The sequence below is a fragment of the Crinia signifera genome, chromosome 3 (assembly GCF_055691185.1).
Source record: "Crinia signifera chromosome 3, ASM5569118v1, whole genome shotgun sequence".
Classification (NCBI taxonomy): domain Eukaryota; kingdom Metazoa; phylum Chordata; class Amphibia; order Anura; family Myobatrachidae; genus Crinia; species Crinia signifera.
In genome coordinates this window covers 43,260,431-43,279,568 of record NC_139219.1, presented here as the reverse complement: position 1 = coordinate 43,279,568, position 19,138 = coordinate 43,260,431, and the positions used below count along the sequence as shown (strand labels likewise).

The following is a 19,138-nucleotide window of genomic DNA, read 5'->3' as shown; positions in this document are numbered from 1 at the left end:
TAACAGTCCACACTCCATTCTCGCTAAGCTTATACTGCTTTCAGACCGCAAATGCAGAATCGCACTGGGACTTTTAAACGGTTCAGTCCTGATGTGACCCTGCATGTGCTGTCCAGATTTCAGCAGCGAACCGGCAATATTGCCAGTTTGCTGACATCATGAGGGGGCTCGGCGGAGCATCGGTGCGTCATCGGAGCAAGGGAGGAGGCAGCACTTAGAGCTGGCGCTGCTCCAAGTGCTGCCTCCTCCATAGTGTGAACAGGAAACAGGTCTCTCGACACAGCAAGGAACCGGTAAGAACTCTTACCGGTAAGAACTTTTTATCCGATTCAGATTGCTGTGTTGCTACCGGTTAGCTATAACTGGTAACCCCTTTCACATTGAGTCGAACTGGCAAGAAACTGGCTTGTGCCCGGTAATTAGCTGCGATGTGAAAGGGGTATTACAGTACATACAGTATGATTGGTAAGCTAAATAGCTGAGCGAGAATGAAACCATAATGCCTATCAGAGCCATAAGGGAACCCAGGACATTTAAGGTAATGCATTCCTTTTCTATATTAACTACTGTAGGTAGCTGCATCCAAATCGACACTTTCACAATTGGTTGCAGTTATTATTTAGTTATTGCTTTATAATGTAAAATGTTTCGCTTGGGGTTACTTGTACATACAGTGAATGTGAACTGCTTTATAACTAATGCCGCTTGATGTTCCAGAATCAGTCCGCCTGGTTTGGGCTATCAGTATATATGTTCTAGCAGCAAGCGTTAGGTCATTATCTAGTGGTGATTTACTTCTATCAATATCTCAGTATTGGAATTTTTAGTTGGTATAGAATACGTGTTCATACTGAGGCTCCGTGCATTACTATATTTCCTGTTCTCTCTCTCTACAGGCTCTGCTGGCATCTGAACCTAAGAACAGCAAGGCAGGACTCCTGAAGAGGACTATGAAGGAATTAATAAGCTTGGCCATGCCTACAAGTGACTTGTGTGGAAATAACAGCACAATCCCACAGGTGATGATGATATTCTACAGGCCAGCTTGTAACAGCAGGTCTCTTTCAACAAAACAAAGGATATAATATATAACATTAGAACTGTTTCTGTGGTTACTGACAACCCATTGCAAAATCGCAGAGCAGCAGAAAGGTTGGTCCCTTAAGTCAATGGTTCGGGTCCAAGAATGACAAAAAAAAAGTAGTTTTTTAACCAGCGCCATCCAACTGGCAGGCCCTCCCTTCCCCGTCCGGATGCAGCCTACAGAGGCATTTGTGTAATTTTGGAGTGTGGGAGAACTTCAGAGGTTTTACTGTATGACATAAATTTTTCTTTCCCCTTTTATATAACACAATGAAGCCTGACCTGGGATTTGGCTGGATAATATTGCGTTCTATTATGTTTGGTTGTTCAATCAACTTGCTTCACTGAAGTGATGATAAATATTTAGGGGAGACTCTTTAAAATGGCTGCTTTTATTGTATAGCTTACAACTGGTTTATATTCAAGTCACATTAGTGCTGATGCTCGACTGAAAGTATTTTTCCCCAGCGTAGCAGTCATAATCAATCTGTGATCACAACAATGTGCACATTGAAAACCACACTATTCGCTGCTTTGCATGTTTTGCATACATTTTGGATGTTACCCAGAATACCTCAGTTCTAATGGTGCTTTGGCTTTGAAAGCACGTTCCGCAACGACCAAATAGTGGTAGAACGCAAGCAGCGTCTCTTAGTGGGTGGTTTTCACTTGTGGATGGATTTCATCAACTGAAATTCTTGCCTGACTTGTAATGAAATTGAGGGATTGTGATATATGCTGTGTGTGTGTGTGTATATATATATATATATATATGTATGTATGTGTGTATATGTGTGTATATATATATATATATATAACAACAAATTGGATAAAGGCAATAGCGACTACATATACCTATACAAGAAACGTATCCGTTTGTAAGATACAAAAGATTTTATTTAGGTACAAAATTTGTGCACACTAGCACTATTTAAAAGAGCAAACAATGAGTCAATATAGAAAAAACAACTACTATGTAAAATAAGTAAAATATGCGAATTTGTATAAAATGGCCTACATATGAGATCGCTAAAAAAAGGGGGGGGGGGGAGGGGGAGATAAATATATAAAAAATATATATATATAACAGGATAAAGGAGAAAAAGTTTTTTTTAAAAAGATGATATGGAGTATCACTTATCTAATCGGGAGGAGTCAGCAGGCAGTACCCAACGCCTTTCGTCGCAGAGACTTCATCTATATATATATATATATATATTTAAATTAAATTATATTAAATTAAATTACTTTTTTTTACTTTTTCAAAAACTACTGGATGTTGCTGGCTTTCTAATACTGCATATATATATATATACACACACACTGTGTTACAAACTCATAGAATGTGGCACGTATCTTGTCCAGTCACTGTGGTTGATAGTGTAGCAGTCCTGACTCACTCAAAAACAGTTGTTTTTAACAGAGGGTATATACAATTTTAACAACCAACATATGGGTATGATTTGCACACAGATATGGTTTCCTCTGAGTTTTAGCACTTATTCATATTCATGCTTGCTGTGATGGGAGCCAGGCCTGTTTCTGGGTATTTTGGTGGCTAAAAGAAGGCTGGAAAAAATGCAAAATGATATTGGCCTCTGATGCTTGCTTTCATCTTCCGCTCTCTGCTCTCCACTCTCCACCCTTATTCCTCTGGCTGTTGGTTTCGCCTATATATCACCCATAGCAGCTTTCTGCATATGTCATGTTACTGAAGAGGAAGTTATGTGATTTCACGGCCTGTAGTGGTTCCTGTGTTAAATTGAGAAGTGACACAGCTAAACCTGGTTATAAGGAGGAAATCTATTCCCCCTGCAGTCATTCATCCAGTGCGCCATTAGAAACAGGACAGATGTGGGCTGCAAGAGGTACAATAAAAATAAACGCCATAGACCAGCTTAGTTTCCACACATCTGGAAAGTCGTCTATGTAGTCATTCTATGTAGAATGTTGGGTACTTGTGTAATAGCACGGCGCCCGGCTACGCTACGTTTTCATCTTAGGCTAAGCTACGCTGTCAGTGTAGCCCAACGGCTGCCTAGCGTAGTGACTCCGCAGCGGCTCAGCTCTGTCCCCGGCGTCCATGCTGGTAACCGCCAGATCCCCTGTGCCGGTGGAGAGGCGCTCCAGCTGTCTGAAACGCAGGTGCGTCTTAGACGCTCCTGCGTCTCATTACTTATTGCGTCAGGGTACGGCAACCCTGCCTGTGTCCGCTTCAGGGAGAACCTCCTTTTCAAACCCCCGCAATCCACGCCCGCCCGTAGCGTGGTGAGCGCAAGCCACCGAGCCCGAAGCGTGGCCAGCCCCGCGAGGTGACGCGGATTACTTTACATGTATTAAGATGAATTATAAAAGTAAAAAGCTCAGCACTAAAATAATAGGTATTTTTGTGGACAGCCACTTCTCATTCGGGTAACACAAAGGGGTATCCCTCGGAACACCCTCTGAAAGAGCTTGCCTTATTCCATGTGCTGTTCCCTGAAGCCATACTGGTCAACGCGGACTATGGTTTCCGAATGCACCAAATAAAGGTTTGAAATTAAAATCAAATATATCAGAGTCCCTAGTCACCCGCACACCCGGATATTTAATAGACTTCAATTGCCATGCATAACAGTACTGATCCTTTAGTAGCCTAACAACTGCCGGGGGCACATTGATGGGGAGAGCTTCAGTTTCGGGGGTGTTCAGTTTGTAGTACGAGACGATAGAATAGTCTTTCAAAACTCTATGTAATGCCAACAAGGAAGCTTTGCGTTGTAGAATGCACAAAAGGATACGGTCCGCAAAAAGACTGATTTTATGGGATATCCCCCCTATCACTGGATTTTCTCAGCAAGGAGCTCAATAGCCAGGGCAAAAATAAGCGGGGACACGGGGCAGCCCTGTCTGGTGCCATTCGTTATGTTAAAACCTGTGGATAAACTGCCATTCACAAACACATTTGCATATGGGGTGGAGTAGAGGGCAAAGATAGAGTCTATAAATCTGCCACCAAAGCCAAACTGAAGCAGCACAGATCGAAGGTATCCCCAGTGGAGTCTATCAAACGTCTTTTTGGCATCGAGGGATAGAATCAGCAGGGGAGGAGTCCTTTTGAAGTCACAACTCTCAAAAATATTGAATGCTCTTCGCGTGTTATCTGGGGCCTGCCTGGCACAAATCCAACCTGGTCTGCGACAATAAGTGAAGGTAGAAGGGGAGCCAGGTGATTTGCAATCATTTTAGCATATAGTTTGAGATCAGTGTTTAAAAGAGCTATAGGCGGAAGTTTTGAACTGCCGTAGGAGGTTTACCGGATTTGGGGATTGCAACTAAATGCGCCTCAAGCATCTCCTTCGGAAATTCACTGGTATCCGAGGCTTCATTAAAAACCCTCAATAGAATTGGAACTAGGATCGACTTGAAGCGTTTATAGAAGTTAGAGGGATACCAGTCCAGGCCAGGAGCCTTGTCTTTAGGCATACAATCAATAGCTGCTTCTACCTCTGCCATACTCCAAGGAGAGCACAGGGACAGGCAGTCACCAGAGTCCATTCGTAGAAGAGAGATACTGGCCAAAAATTATCAATGTCGGAAGAAAGGGGTTGGGGGTGTCAACGTTTGTGCTAAGATTGTATAACTGAGAATAATAATCTGCGAAAGTGTTTGCAATGTCAAAGGGGTCAGAAACTTTCGAGTCGCCAGAATTACAAACATGATGAACTCTAGCCCTTGCCTGGCGCCCCTTCAGTTTCCTGCTAATAGGTGACCCACTTTGTTTCCAAGCACATATTATCTCTGATTTAAGCGGAATAGATTCCTCTGGACTTCTCTGAGGGAGAAAGTGTTAACTTTCTCACGGGCTTTAAGGAGAAGATTAAGGAGTTGTCTATCCTGCGGGTTTGCCATATGGGCAGCCTCCAATCTAGAAACCTCCTCTTCGGACTGGCGAGTCTCTAATAGGTGCGCCTGCTTCAACCTAGCAGCCACTTGGATAGCTGAGCCGTGAATCACAGCTTTGAGAGAGCACCAGTGATTAAAGACGTTGGTGTCATCGGATTCATTAGAGGAATTATAGTCTAACAGAGAATCGTGGATGGCCTGACAGGCCTCAGAGTTAGATAGAGTATAGCTCCCCAACCGCCAGGGACCTGGGGACACTCTACGGCTGGGGTAGCCAACCCTAGTCCTCGAGAGCTACCAACAGTGCATGTTTTGCAGGTCTCCTCACAGAATCACGTGAGCTAATTAGCTCCATCTGTGTATCTTTTAAAATGTGTCAGTGATTAATGAGTGCAGCTGTGCAGCAGCTAGGTTGTCTGGAAAATGTGAACTGTTGGTAGCTCTCGAGGGCTAGGGTTTGCTACCACTGCTCTACGGGAACCGAAATCCCATTTAACCTGCAGGGGACAGTGGTCCGACCAAGTCATAGGCAATATGCAGACTTTAAGAATAGAGGCTAGGGTCCACTTTTCAGTCAGCACTAGATCTTTTCTGGAGTACGATTGGTGCGGGTGAGAAAAGAAGGCGTAATCCGTAGCGGATGGATTTTTAACTCGCCAGGCATCATATAAATCATATTCACTTAGTAAGTAGCGAAAACCGGGGGACTGGCTTACGAGAGGTGTAGGGCGCCCCCCTGAGGGCCTAGATCTATCCACTAATTGATCAGGGACCATATTGAAATCTCCCAGGATCATAATAGCACCCTTGGCATGCCTCTTGACTAGCGCACAAAGTCTCCTTCAAAACGGCAATTGTCTAGAGTTAGGAGTGTAGCATGATACGAGTGTCACTTAAAAACTTCCAAGCTTACTAACCAACATGAGGTATCTGCCTTCCGGATCTGCATGTTGGGATTCAATAGAAAGGGAGCAACGTGCAGAGATCAATATAGCCACTCCTGCCTTTTTAAATGGGCCATTAGCAGTATAACATTGGGGGAATCTATTGTCAAAAAACCTAGGTGGTGCAGATTTCATAAAGTGAGTTTCCTGTACTGCAACTATGTCAGACACCAGAAGGAAAGCGCCTCACCCTACATTTCTATGGGGGGTGGTGGCCTCCCACCCTGCAACATAGATATAACACAGTGCAATTCATGTAACACAATCTAAATATCAAGGTATAAACGCTAAAAATAAAAAGCTCAGGCATCAATTAAGTACTACCAGAGAATAGGTTGAATAATCTGTGTTTTAAATATAAAACAAACATTACAATGTGCAGCCTGAGTAAACAGAATTGTAAATGCATTTGGCAAGAGTATAACGCTCAGCTAACGGAAAACATAGCCTAAACAAAGAGCTAAGACGCTCGGTGACAGTGAAGCAAATCTGATAACTGCGTCACTTCTCCACCGCCGACCAGTCCTGCTGAAGTCGACGGTCAGGAGAGGAGGCATCAGATAAGTTCCACTTGGTCAGAAGTTTCATGCCCTCCTCGACATCAGAGACCGCAACAGTGGATCCCTCACAGGATATAAGCAATCTGGTAGGAAATCCTACCTATACAATATATTAGCTTTCCGAAGTGCGGTCGTTACGGGCTGAAAGGAGCGCCGTTTGGTCAGCGTAGACCTAGACAAGTCTCCAAAGAGCAGGAAGGAGCCCAAAGCTACCGCTGTCTCAGATGTAGGTATAGCAGCTTTTAGAAGGGCTTCCTTTATGTGAAAGAAGTGGACACGCATTAATACATCTCTAGAGGCTCCCTCTGGAGCACGTTTAGAAAGAAGGAATGGTAATCGCACAGGAAAGAATGAGTATGAGTCAGAAGGTTTGGCCCCTCAATAGGTGTCTTAGTGATTAAATTCGTATGACATATGAGGGTGTGCTACCACAGGACATCAAAAAGTTACATATATAATTTTTGGACAGAAAGAAATGTCGCTGTGCGGTGCACCAAAAAAAGAAGTCAATTAAAATCTAACCTTTATTATTATGGGTTAAAATTATAGCGAAATATAAAAGACACAAAACATAAATGACACACAAATTAGTTTAAAAAAGGATATAAATTATCCTTGCTACGTGGGGTCCCACACTCCTAATTTTCAATTCCCACTAGTATCAAAGTACGTACTCTGTCAGTTACTGTATTAAATTATTTATATGTATGCGGCGGGCATTGGACACACATTATAGATTACCCCATTCATAGGGGAAAATAGGTACAGGTTAGGATTGGCTGTTTAGGGCGGGTATGCCAATTGATTAAAGATATAGTGTCGTGTGACGACTTCAAGGATATAATTCCCAAATGTCCAGAGCTTATACTGGAGAGCACTGGTAGTATGTTCTAATTAGTCACTGATGTGCTATTAGATATTAGGTTTAGTGGCACTAGTTTATGCCAGAAAATAATTAGGCAAGGTTGAACAGTGCTGGTGTTTTAAGAATACCGATACGGGCTCAGTATGTAGTATTAGCGTGTCTACATGAGCGTGTCGGTAACCTCTAATCTCACGTTAATCGTGTGTATGGAGATAATCACTGTGGCATAGCCAAATATAACGGTGATAGAATTGATACAGTCCCTGGAGTATAACGTGTCAATTTATATGACACATTGTCTCACGATATAACAGGACTGAATAACAAGATGTATCAGTGAAAATATAATCTCTGGAGTGCGACGTGTCTATTTATAGGACACGTTGTCTCACTATATAACAGGATTGAATATCAATGATTTGTTCAAAAATTTTTGTGCTTATTTTGTCAACTGGACAATTTATGAATAAATTGTCAAAGTACCAGTACCAAAAAGACACAGTATTTATGGCGGCGTTTTAAGAGTATAATTTCAGATAACCAATGCCTGCCCTTTTTGCGAGGGACACTGGTAGCCGTCCAAGGTATTCACTGATATATTTATTCTTATATTTATTGTTATTTTGCACCTTTATTCAGTATTTTTGGCAGCGCGAACAGTGCTCATATTCAGAGGTGTCAGTAATCGCTTGGTGTGTGGCATTCACACGCTATAAACGAGCGTTTCAATAGTGGTTAGTCTCATATTAATTAAGTGCATCGGTAGCGGTAGTAATCACTTAACATTGGTTGCATACTGTATATCAAATGACAATAGATCGTAGTCCCTAAACTTTCACGTATTTTTAATTAGGACAAGTGGTCTCTTATAGGACGGGACTAGAAGGTCATAATATGCTCAGTATGTTGAGATCGTACGCCTGCTTACTGAATATACCAGTAGCGGCGGTGATCACTACACGTTGGCTGGATACAGGATTCACAGCGTGAGAACCACAGTCCCTGGAGCGCGGCGTGCTTGATGGTTACACGCCGTCTCACAGTGAGGAGGACTGGGTGACACTCGTATTACAATTGTGCGCCCTTCAGCCGACAGGCTGTGTGTCGATGCGCCCGCTCAGTAACGTAATTAATAAATTTTAAGCTAGACAGATCAAAATTAGTACATTTCAATGGGGGTAAGGGAGTGGGGATAGCCCACGAAGTGTACGGTCGGCGTACGCTTCGCTAATGAGCTTCGTCAGGACCCTGACGAAGCTCATTAGCGAAGCGTACGCCGACCGTACACTTCGTGGGCTATCCCCACTCCCTTACCCCCATTGAAATGTACTAATTTTGATCTGTCTAGCTTAAAATTTATTAATTACGTTACTGAGCGGGCGCATCGACACACAGCCTGTCGGCTGAAGGGCGCACAATTGTAATACGAGTGTCACCCAGTCCTCCTCACTGTGAGACGGCGTGTAACCATCAAGCACGCCGCGCTCCAGGGACTGTGGTTCTCACGCTGTGAATCCTGTATCCAGCCAACGTGTAGTGATCACCGCCGCTACTGGTATATTCAGTAAGCAGGCGTACGATCTCAACATACTGAGCATATTATGACCTTCTAGTCCCGTCCTATAAGAGACCACTTGTCCTAATTAAAAATACGTGAAAGTTTAGGGACTACGATCTATTGTCATTTGATATATGCAACCAATGTTAAGTGATTACTACCGCTACCGATGCACTTAATTAATATGAGACTAACCACTATTGAAACGCTCGTTTATAGCGTGTGAATGCCACACACCAAGCGATTACTGACACCTCTGAATATGAGCACTGTTCGCGCAGCCAAAAATACTGAATAAAGGTGCAAAATAACAATAAATATAAGAATAAATATATCAGTGAATACCTTGGACGGCTACCAGTGTCCCTCGCAAAAAGGGCAGGCATTGGTTATCTGAAATTATACTCTTAAAACGCCGCCATAAATACTGTGTCTTTTTGGTACTGGTACTTTGACAATTTATTCATAAATTGTCCAGTTGACAAAATAAGCACAAAAATTTTTGAACAAATCATTGATATTCAATCCTGTTATATAGTGAGACAACGTGTCCTATAAATAGACACGTCGCACTCCAGGGATTATATTTTCACTGATACATCTTGTTATTCAGTCCTGTTATATCGTGAGACAATGTGTCATATAAATTGACACGTTATACTCCAGGGACTGTATCAATTCTATCACCGTTATATTTGGCTATGCCACAGTGATTATCTCCATACACACGATTAACGTGAGATTAGAGGTTACCGACACGCTCATGTAGACACGCTAATACTACATACTGAGCCCGTATCGGTATTCTTAAAACACCAGCACTGTTCAACCTTGCCTAATTATTTTCTGGCATAAACTAGCGCCACTAAACCTAATATCTAATAGCACATCAGTGACTAATTAGAACATACTACCAGTGCTCTCCAGTATAAGCTCTGGACATTTGGGAATTATATCCTTGAAGTCGTCACACGACACTATATCTTTAATCAATTGGCATACCCGCCCTAAACAGCCAATCCTAACCTGTACCTATTTTCCCCTATGAATGGGGTAATCTATAATGTGTGTCCAATGCCCGCCGCATACATATAAATAATTTAATACAGTAACTGACAGAGTACGTACTTTGATACTAGTGGGAATTGAAAATTAGGAGTGTGGGACCCCACGTAGCAAGGATAATTTATATCCTTTTTTAAACTAATTTGTGTGTCATTTATGTTTTGTGTCTTTTATATTTCGCTATAATTTTAACCCATAATAATAAAGGTTAGATTTTAATTGACTTCTTTTTTTGGTGCACCGCACAGCGACATTTCTTTCTGTCCAAAAATTATATATGTCCCTCTGGAGCACTCCTGGGTTTGGGCAATCTGTGAATCCTATAAAGCAGAAGGTCAGAAGTAGTAGCTGACGGTAAGAGCTTCCTAAGGTTGTCCAGTGTAAAGTCATAAAGACTACTATTGGAGACACTTTCAGGAACGCCTCCCAGCTTATGGTTGTTTCTGCGGAATCTGTCCTCCAAATCTGTGACTTTATCCCGCAACGCAGCCACCTCCTCCTCCAGAGCAGCATGAGAGTCTATCAGGTTGTTATGGGAGCCAACCACCTCCCCCATTTTGGTCTCCAAGGTGTTTGTTCGGTCACCCAAATCATCTATTGAGCGCTGACCAGCTTGAAATTAAGTGCCAAATTCTGCTGTTATATCCTCTTTAAATTGGGTGAGAAGGTGCTTTAAAGTGCCGACCGTCAAGGCTGCATTATCATCCACATCTGCCACGGAGAGAGGTTCGATGGGGGGGGGGGGGGGCTCAAAGGAGGAGGGGGATCAGAGCCCAAATCAGCTTCAGGAAGCCGCTGGTTGTCAGTGCGGCATGGTGATGGCTTAAAAAAGGCTACCTGCAAGACCGATTTAGACACTTTGCTCCGCTTTAGTAGGCATGATGAGGAGGGAGCGGAGTACAGGGGAAGCCACAAAAACATACAAAAAAACAGAGAGTTATCCCACGAAGGCCAAAAGACTCCAAAGCAATCACAAATGCTAAACTTAAGCCAGAGGTTGCAGGGTGTTGACAGTTATGGGCCCATCAGAACCGTAATTACATATTAACAAGTGAAGGAGCAGGGTTACTGAGGTGGACAATATAGGCTGGGTCCTGGTACATAGAAAAACTCTCCACAGATTGGCAGAATAAAAGACTCTCTTAAATGTAAGAAAATAGCATGTGCAGCCTGTCACTGCCACATCCAAGATGGCCGCCACTTCAGAGAGTGGCTGCAAGGATTTAGGGAGAGCTTTTATGGGGATACAAGGCCACTCACCCCTCGTTTTCCAGCCTGGTGGGGACCTGGAGGAAGCCCAGTGTGGGAGCTAGCTTGCGCTTCTTGGGTGATTTGGCGGTGCGCGCCCGCTATGGAGCCCGTGATGCGGTCGCCGGACAAAATTTAGGGTAGGCCGCAAACTGCGGGCGGCTGTAAACAGTCACCCCGACTCCGCAGCCTCCCGCAGGCCTGTCCGGGGCTTCCAGGAGCACGGACCACCCCGGGACCACTCTGAAAAATGGGCGCCGGTAGCCAGAGCAGCAGGAGCCCAGGTAAACTGCGTCCACCTTCCCCAACTTGTTTTTTTAAATGTAGAGTTCCTTTATTCGGGTTTAATGTTATTATTACCAGTTATTTATATAGCACACTCATATTCTGCAGCTCTTTACAGAAAATATCGCTATTCACATCAGTCGCTGCCCCAGCGGACCTTACAGTGTATGGGGGTATTCAATATGGGATTCTGATTGTCAGAACATCCTGACAGACGTCGATCCCCACTCTGTTTTCGTTTCTCTCAACAGAAACTTGATAGTTGGAATTCAATGTTCTGAGTGCCGGAAAGTCCTAGAATTGGCGAATATGTCCGCAGATTGTCAAAAAACGGAAGAGAATTTGACAACCTGCGGCCCTTTCTGACAAAACAGATCTAACTAGTTTTAAAGTTTGATCCGTTTTGTCGGAAATTGCCTTCAATGCGATTGGAAATGACAGCATTGAATAGGTGGCGCCCGCTATTTCCGCCAGCAGAAATAGCGACCAGGATTGAATACCCCCCCTTTGTTCCCTACCACTTGAACACACACACGTTCACAACAAAGTTCATTTTTTGTTGGGAGCCAATTAATACTAGCAATGATTACAGATGGAGCCTTCTTCAACTAGCCTTCTCTGGAGAGCCATGGCCTATTGTTCTCAGCTGCAATCCAATACATTTAACAATACAGTAGGGGATTAGCAGAGGATTAGGTCTGACAGCTCTAGCTCACTTAATCCTATTAAAGGGCTAGATGAGGAGGGCTCTATCTGTACTGTATGTCAGGGTGTTTTAGATTTTGTTTGCCTTGTATTTATAATGTGCCCTTATGTTTCTGGCGGATTTGGCCACACGTGAAAAAAAATCTGAACGATTCCGCACTTGGGCCAATCAGCTGCATATAAAAGGAAGCCATAAACACAGTCTGATAATGCCCACCTAGTTGTGACCACAGTTCAAATCTGGTAGATTAGGATCGCATGGAATGAATATGTCTTACACTTTTTGCCCATTTAAGTTTGAAACAGCTTATTCAGATATGAGATTTTTGGACATTGCTAGGATTATCGACAGGATTACCAGCGGTGGTGCACTATGGACCTCGCAAGAATCATCAGAGGAGGAGCTTCGCCTCCCACACTCCGATAGGCCAAAATGTTAATACTTCCCTTCATTATTGCTTCCTGCTTTGCTTCGATAAGTGATATAGGCCCTAATAATGCATTCTTTACAGATCCTCTTGATGGTTTGACTACTTGATGGCATTTTATGGATACTAAAATAATAATGATAATGAAATTTGCTGATTTGTCTGAATTTTAAATCAATGACTTGAGATTTGTGAAAGAGATTCATTGTTTAGGATTCTGGGATTTTTTTCCTAGTATTATCTCTAGAGGTAAACTAGCCCATTTTAGCAAATTAAGCCATGAGTTTTGTTTAGGCCAGCCCACCATACAGAATGTATACATTTCCTTTCTTATCTTGTGTTGTGCTTGACATCACAACTGGGCGGGCATTTATATGTGCCCAGTTTTGATGTCAGTCACTGGCAGCCTCTACAGAAAATGTACAGATAAAGGGCCAGAGGCACTAAGCTTCAAAAGTTATTTATTATAGGGGAGTACCCTAGGGCAGTGGTTCCCAAACTTTTTTGCATCACGGCTCCCTAGATTATCAGAATATTTGTCATGGCACCCCTAGGCACCCCTACCGAGAATTTCAGAAAACAATATTAAATTAAATAAGTTGTGTTATATTTCATCCTTAGGTCCAGTTATGTGGTGAGGGACAGGATTCACTTCTGTTTATCCACATATTTTAAAACTGGAAGCCACAAGCACTGGTTTTGCCTATTACATTGACCATAAATAATTTGAATCGGTTCTGGACCACCAAACCGAGGCACCCCTGCAAGTTCTCTGAGGCACCCCAGGGAGCATAGGCGCACAGTTTGGGAACCACTGCCCTAGGGTACATGTTATGATCCATAACCTTAAGGACGTACTACTGATGTAAATCCAAGAAAAAGCCTGTTTTAATGCTTGTTATTTAATAAATGTTTTATATTTAACCCCTTCCCGACACATGACGTATATATACGTCATGTGTCGGTTGCGGGGGAATCAAGCCAGCTCACAGAGTGAGCTGGCTTGAAAGAGAGCAGGTAATGGCTGTATATTACAGCCAGGTACCTGCTCTCACGGCCACGAGCGGCGAGTTTGCCGATCGTGGCCGTTTAACCCTTTAAGCACCGCGGGCAAAGCGCCCGCAGTGCTTAAATAGCTGATCGGAGGGGGGGCGCCCCCCTCCGGCGCCGATCGGGGCCCCCCGCGGCGAGATCGGAGGGTGCCGATTGGTTCCCATGGCAGCCAGGGGTCTAATGTAGACCCCTGTGCTGGCCGTGTCAGCATTCCTATTACATCCTGCCTGAGGCAGGATGTAATAGGAAGTGCTGAAAATCACTATGTTCAGCCATAGAGCTCTATGGCTGAACCTAGTACAGGCGATCGCGCCCCCTAGTGGTCAAGTACACTAGGGGGCCTTGTAGTAAAAGTAAAAAAAAAAAAAAAATAAGTTTAAAAATAAAAAAAAAATAAAAAAAATATTAAAAGTTCAAATCACCCCCCTTTCCCCATTTCACAAATAAAAATAAATAAAAAATATAAAAAATAAACATATTTGGTATCGCCGCGTTCCTAAAAGTCCGATCTATTAAAATATAACATTAGTTATCCCGCACGGTTAAAGGCGTAAACGGAAAATAATTCCCAACGCCAAAACTACGTTTTTTGGTCGCATCGCCTACCCAAAAAAAAATAACTAAAAGAGATCAGAAAGTCGCCCATATCCCATAATGGTATTAATTAAAAAGTACACTTCAGCCCGCAAAAAATGAGCCCTCACCCAGGTCCGTAGGTGGAAAAATAAAAAAGTTATAAGCCGCAGAACATGGCGACGCGACACAAATTAGAAAAACCGTAAAAGTTTCTATTTTTTTTTTTTAGTGGTAAAACATAACGAAAACTATATAAGTTTGGTATCACCGGAATCGTAACGACCCATAGAATAAAGATAACCCATCATTTTAAACGAACTATGAACTCCAAAAAAACCGTAACCAGCGCAAAATTGTGGAATTGCGTTTTTTTTCTTTTTTACCCCACATTGAATTATTTCCTGATTCCCCAGAATATTATACGGTATAGTAAATGGTACCATTAAAAAGTACAACTTGTCCCGCAAAAAAAAAGCCCTCATGTGTCTATATAGCCGAAAAATTAAAAAAGTTACGCTTATTTGAACGCGAGGAGAAAAAAAAAAAAAATAACAAAAAAGGCCTCGTCGGGAAGGGGTTAAGATAGTCTTTGTTGGTTATGGTTATATGGTTATATAAGAAAGAGGAAAGACGTTAATTGTTCTAATATTTGGGCGCGGTATCACACTATTGTGTTTGACATCTTGGCCCCACCCCCCATGCCGTAAAATGCGGTGATTCGCGGGCCGTGGAGAGGGGCGGGGCTTAAATGCCCCAATCACGTCATTTAAGCCCCGCCCCTTCACCGTGGACATGCAAATTACTGTAATTAAACCAGCTGGTAAGGGGGGGAGCGGGGGCTATCACCAGAAAGCGGGAGACTTGCCCACCTTCCCGGTGGGCCGGGAGAAGGACCCGATTTTCGGGAGGCTCCCGGCCATTCCGGGAGGGTAGGCAAGCCTGCAATATTGCATCTCATCGCATCTCTGTTTTGCGATGAGATCTAGTACAAAAAGTATGTGCAGCACATACTTTTTGTACTAGATCTCATCTCTTCGCAAAACCGAGATGCTATATTTTATACAATATTGTATACAGTAATTGTAACATGTATGGGCACCTTAATCATAATTCACACATCTGTAATATCAGCAGTGTCTCCTGGTGCATCCTAGTCACATTACATTGTAATCGTATAAATAGATGCGACTTATCTCACAATGGGGCAGATGTATTAAGCATTATCAAGTGATAAATGCAAGGGTGATAAAGAGAGATAAACGTCCAGCCAATCAGCTCCTTACTGACTTTTTTAAAACACAGCCTGTAACATGGCAGTTAGCAGGGGATTGGCTGGATGTTTATCTCTCTCTATCACCCTTGCATTTATCTCTTGTTAAGGCTTAATACATCTGCCCCATTGTGTATTAATGCTAGTTGTATGAGGACTTCTGTCAAGAACTAATCCTTACTATCTCCTTCTCTATCCAACCTTTTAATAATCTTCTGGCAGCTCCCTAATAAAAAAAAAAAAAAAAAAATCTAATGTTCCTTTACATATTCTATCAATCAGTCTGATACGTATTGGGCAGCAAATGCTTTAGCTAGTCAGCATGTCAGACCATACCTGTCAGCGTGATATTCTGGTTCCATTATAGCACAATTCACACTTTTATTATGTTTTGGGATTTTTTTTTCCGCAAATGTCTGACTGAACTAGAGCATTGAGTTACTAATGCTGACCCGCACTGTCTGTGGGTTAATCTGCAGAGTGGAAAGTACGGTGCCATTAGCATGTTAATCTATACGAGCATCTTGAAGCAAGATCTCACTTTTTCTGCAAACCGCAGCAAAAGCTGAAACATACAGTATTCCTGACTGTTATCACTGAGTCTCTGCAGTCTTCTGATGTACAGTATTTGCTTGTGCGGATTTATGCATTGAGCGTGTTTGATCGGTTATGTCTACATCTTTTACAGCTTTCTTTTCTTCTGTTCTTCTTTTTATTTTTTTATAAATTGCACAATCCCCTATTGAGTCTTGTGTTTAAGACCAGATGAATATCCATATCACATGTTTAGTTACAAGAGAGTCTGGGACATTTCCCAGAACCACCCGAGGCACTTTGGTTTGAATTTATAACTATTTGACAGCACATTTGGGATGTGAGATTGATTTATGTTGATTAAATTAATGAATATTTTATGCTTGCAGGTAAAGTAGTGTATTAGGTAATGATAACGTTTTTATAATAAGGTAATAATAGATTATAACTTTGAAGTGAGCTATTATTTATTAACAAGATATATGGCTGAGATCCAAGCATTGCTTTAAGTAGAAAAACATGTGCAAATGTGTTTTTAACCAAAAACAGTTGGTTTTCTGCGAGGTTTTCTAATTGATTACGCATAGCGTTTATTGTACATACCTGTTGTAATAAAATGTTAATTTTCCAATCATTGCCAAGACCTGAAGTTAAACCAGTAAGAATAAGATACAAGTTATACAAAAGCTACAAATAAACATACATAGGTAAAAAAAAATCTATTTCTATACCACCAATCATAGTATGGAGATCGCTACACCAATCAAAGTATACTTTCCCTTGATACAACACAAATCTCCTATGGCTGAGACCACACGTAGCAGCGCTGCGGGTCCCGTTCAGGCTCCTATGCACACATTCACGGTGGGGCCACAGCCGCCGGATCCTACTGCAGCATGCTGTGGTAGGACTAGATAGCGGGACAGACGGGTTTCGGGAAGAACACGTACATTTCAATGTATGAGTTCACATAGTGCGGCCACACCACTGTGTGTGACCTCCTCTTCCTCTCTGCGGCCCAGCAGGTCCCTCTGAACATAACCTGATTGGATGCTATGTGTGGCACAAACCTATGATGAGAGAGCATGAGGCCACACCCCCTGATGGCCAATAGCTGACAATTGGAGAGAGTAATGGGGACCAGGAGGATGGGGAAGTGCTGCACTTCCCTGGAGATCCAGGGGTAGGTGCTGGGCAGATACCATTAGGGTCCCTAAAGCCAGCATAGAAGTAGTCCATCCAGGGCAGATGTGCAATTAAGAGAGTGGAAGCACTTCATGAAAAGGTATAAGATGGGGAGAGGATCCATCACATGTTACTGGAAGAAGGGGAGTCCCAAGGGACAGTGAAGGGGAGTCTCTTCTGGGACAGTTGAGGGCCTCAGCTGGTGGAGTAAAGTAAAGCGATGGTGGTACAATGTCCCATTGGATGATGTACTAATCAGCAGTTTGCAAAAGTTTGGCATAAATTGCTATTTTGTAACCTAGTCATGTGTAAGAGGAAGAATGCATAAATGGGGAGATGTATTAAGCCTTGGAGAAAAATAATGTGGAGCAGCTGCCCAAAGCAACCAATTAGCTTTTGTCTTTTCAAAGACGGGGGTAGATGTTTGAAGCAGTGATAAGTGAGCCAGTGGAGAAGTTGCTCATGGCAACCAATCAGCTGCTCTGTATAATTTTATATTATTTAAATTATATATGGTACTTCAGTGCTGATTGGTTGTCATAGGCAACTTCTCCTCCCTTATCAGTGCTTCATACATATGCCTCAGGGTGCATTTACCATGTCATCCGTCTTACTATCGATAGCACATAGGATCGACACCACAAGTGACATTGTTGAAATGTCGAGTTGTTAAATGTTGACATGGTCAGAACTTTGGTAGGGTTAGGCTGCCGGAGGTAGGGGTGGTGCACCACACAAAAATTAAGCTGGAATTCAACATTTAGACATAGGAACTAAAGGGATTTATTGAAACCTGATCTTCTAAATTATGTTATGTGAAATTTAGTTTTCATTCCTTGTGTCCTATATTTCATAGAATGACCCAGCTGCTCCTCCTCCTTCTCCAGGAGCCCCAGCCCCCCCCCTTCCAGTACCATGCCTAGTCAATGTCTATAGGGCCCTGGCGGCAAGGTACATAGACATTCCTGTGTGTGATGTTATCAGAGTACAGATGCATTTATGGTATTGATCTGTTCAGTAGTTTTCAGTTGGTTTTGGACATTTTAAGATTTTTTGATATCACAAAATAAGCAGCAACTTAACAGGTTCAAGTTGATAGATCTACAGTGTCTAGATAGACAGTCAATCGGTCTAACTTTTTCATGTGTATATCATTTTCATGTCTATATTTTGATCCTGTCAACCTTTTGGGATCGACCTATTGACTGACTATCTAGACCAGGGGTGGCCAAACAAACAAGCCCTTGAGATCTACCAACAGATTTCCAAATCCCATAGCTGGTGCACAGCTGTGGTCATTACTAACTGTCACATTTTCAAACCTGCTGCAGTCTTTCCTACTATACATCCACAGGTGGCCTGAAAAACATGAACTGTGTGTAAATCATGAGGACAGGTTTGGCCACCCTTAAACAAGACACTGTTTTTCTAATAATCCAAACCCTTAGAAAATATCCTTTTGCTATGCAGAATGTTGTATGTCCGATACTTTGATTGGTACTTTAAATTTCCTCACGCAACCTACTGGTTGCCGGTGCAAACACATTCACACCTTATCAACAGCATGATTCAAAATGGACGTTGTCAAAAATGTTCACCTCTAAATGCTGCTGTTTTTCATCCCTGTTAGGTTCACGCTTTAAATATTTTGAGAGCTGTTTTTCGAGATACTCACCTGGGTGAAAATGTTATTCCTTATGTCGGCGAGGGGACCCAAGCAGCGATCCTTGGATTTACCTCACCTGTCTGGGCTGTAAGTCATCTTTGTTTATGTATAAATATATTGCATATTCATGTCTACACATGGGTTGGACAGATCCCAGGAGCCAAGCAGCCAATCTGTCGCCTTTTTTTGTTTCAATGGAGACCTAGTTTTCCTGGCTCCCTAAAAGTT

At 42.6% G+C, this 19,138-nt stretch overlaps 1 protein-coding gene across 1 annotated transcript in view; it reads left to right on the top strand.

The window, feature by feature from the left end:
- THADA (THADA armadillo repeat containing) overlaps window positions 1–19,138 on the top strand; it is a 544,422-nt gene that overhangs the window by 158,658 nt on the left and 366,626 nt on the right. The window contains exons 24-25 of the mRNA XM_083175704.1: window positions 897–1,019; window positions 18,875–18,997. Coding sequence (XP_083031830.1) covers window positions 897–1,019; window positions 18,875–18,997 — 246 coding nt within the window. The remainder of the gene's footprint in view (window positions 1–896; window positions 1,020–18,874; window positions 18,998–19,138) is intronic.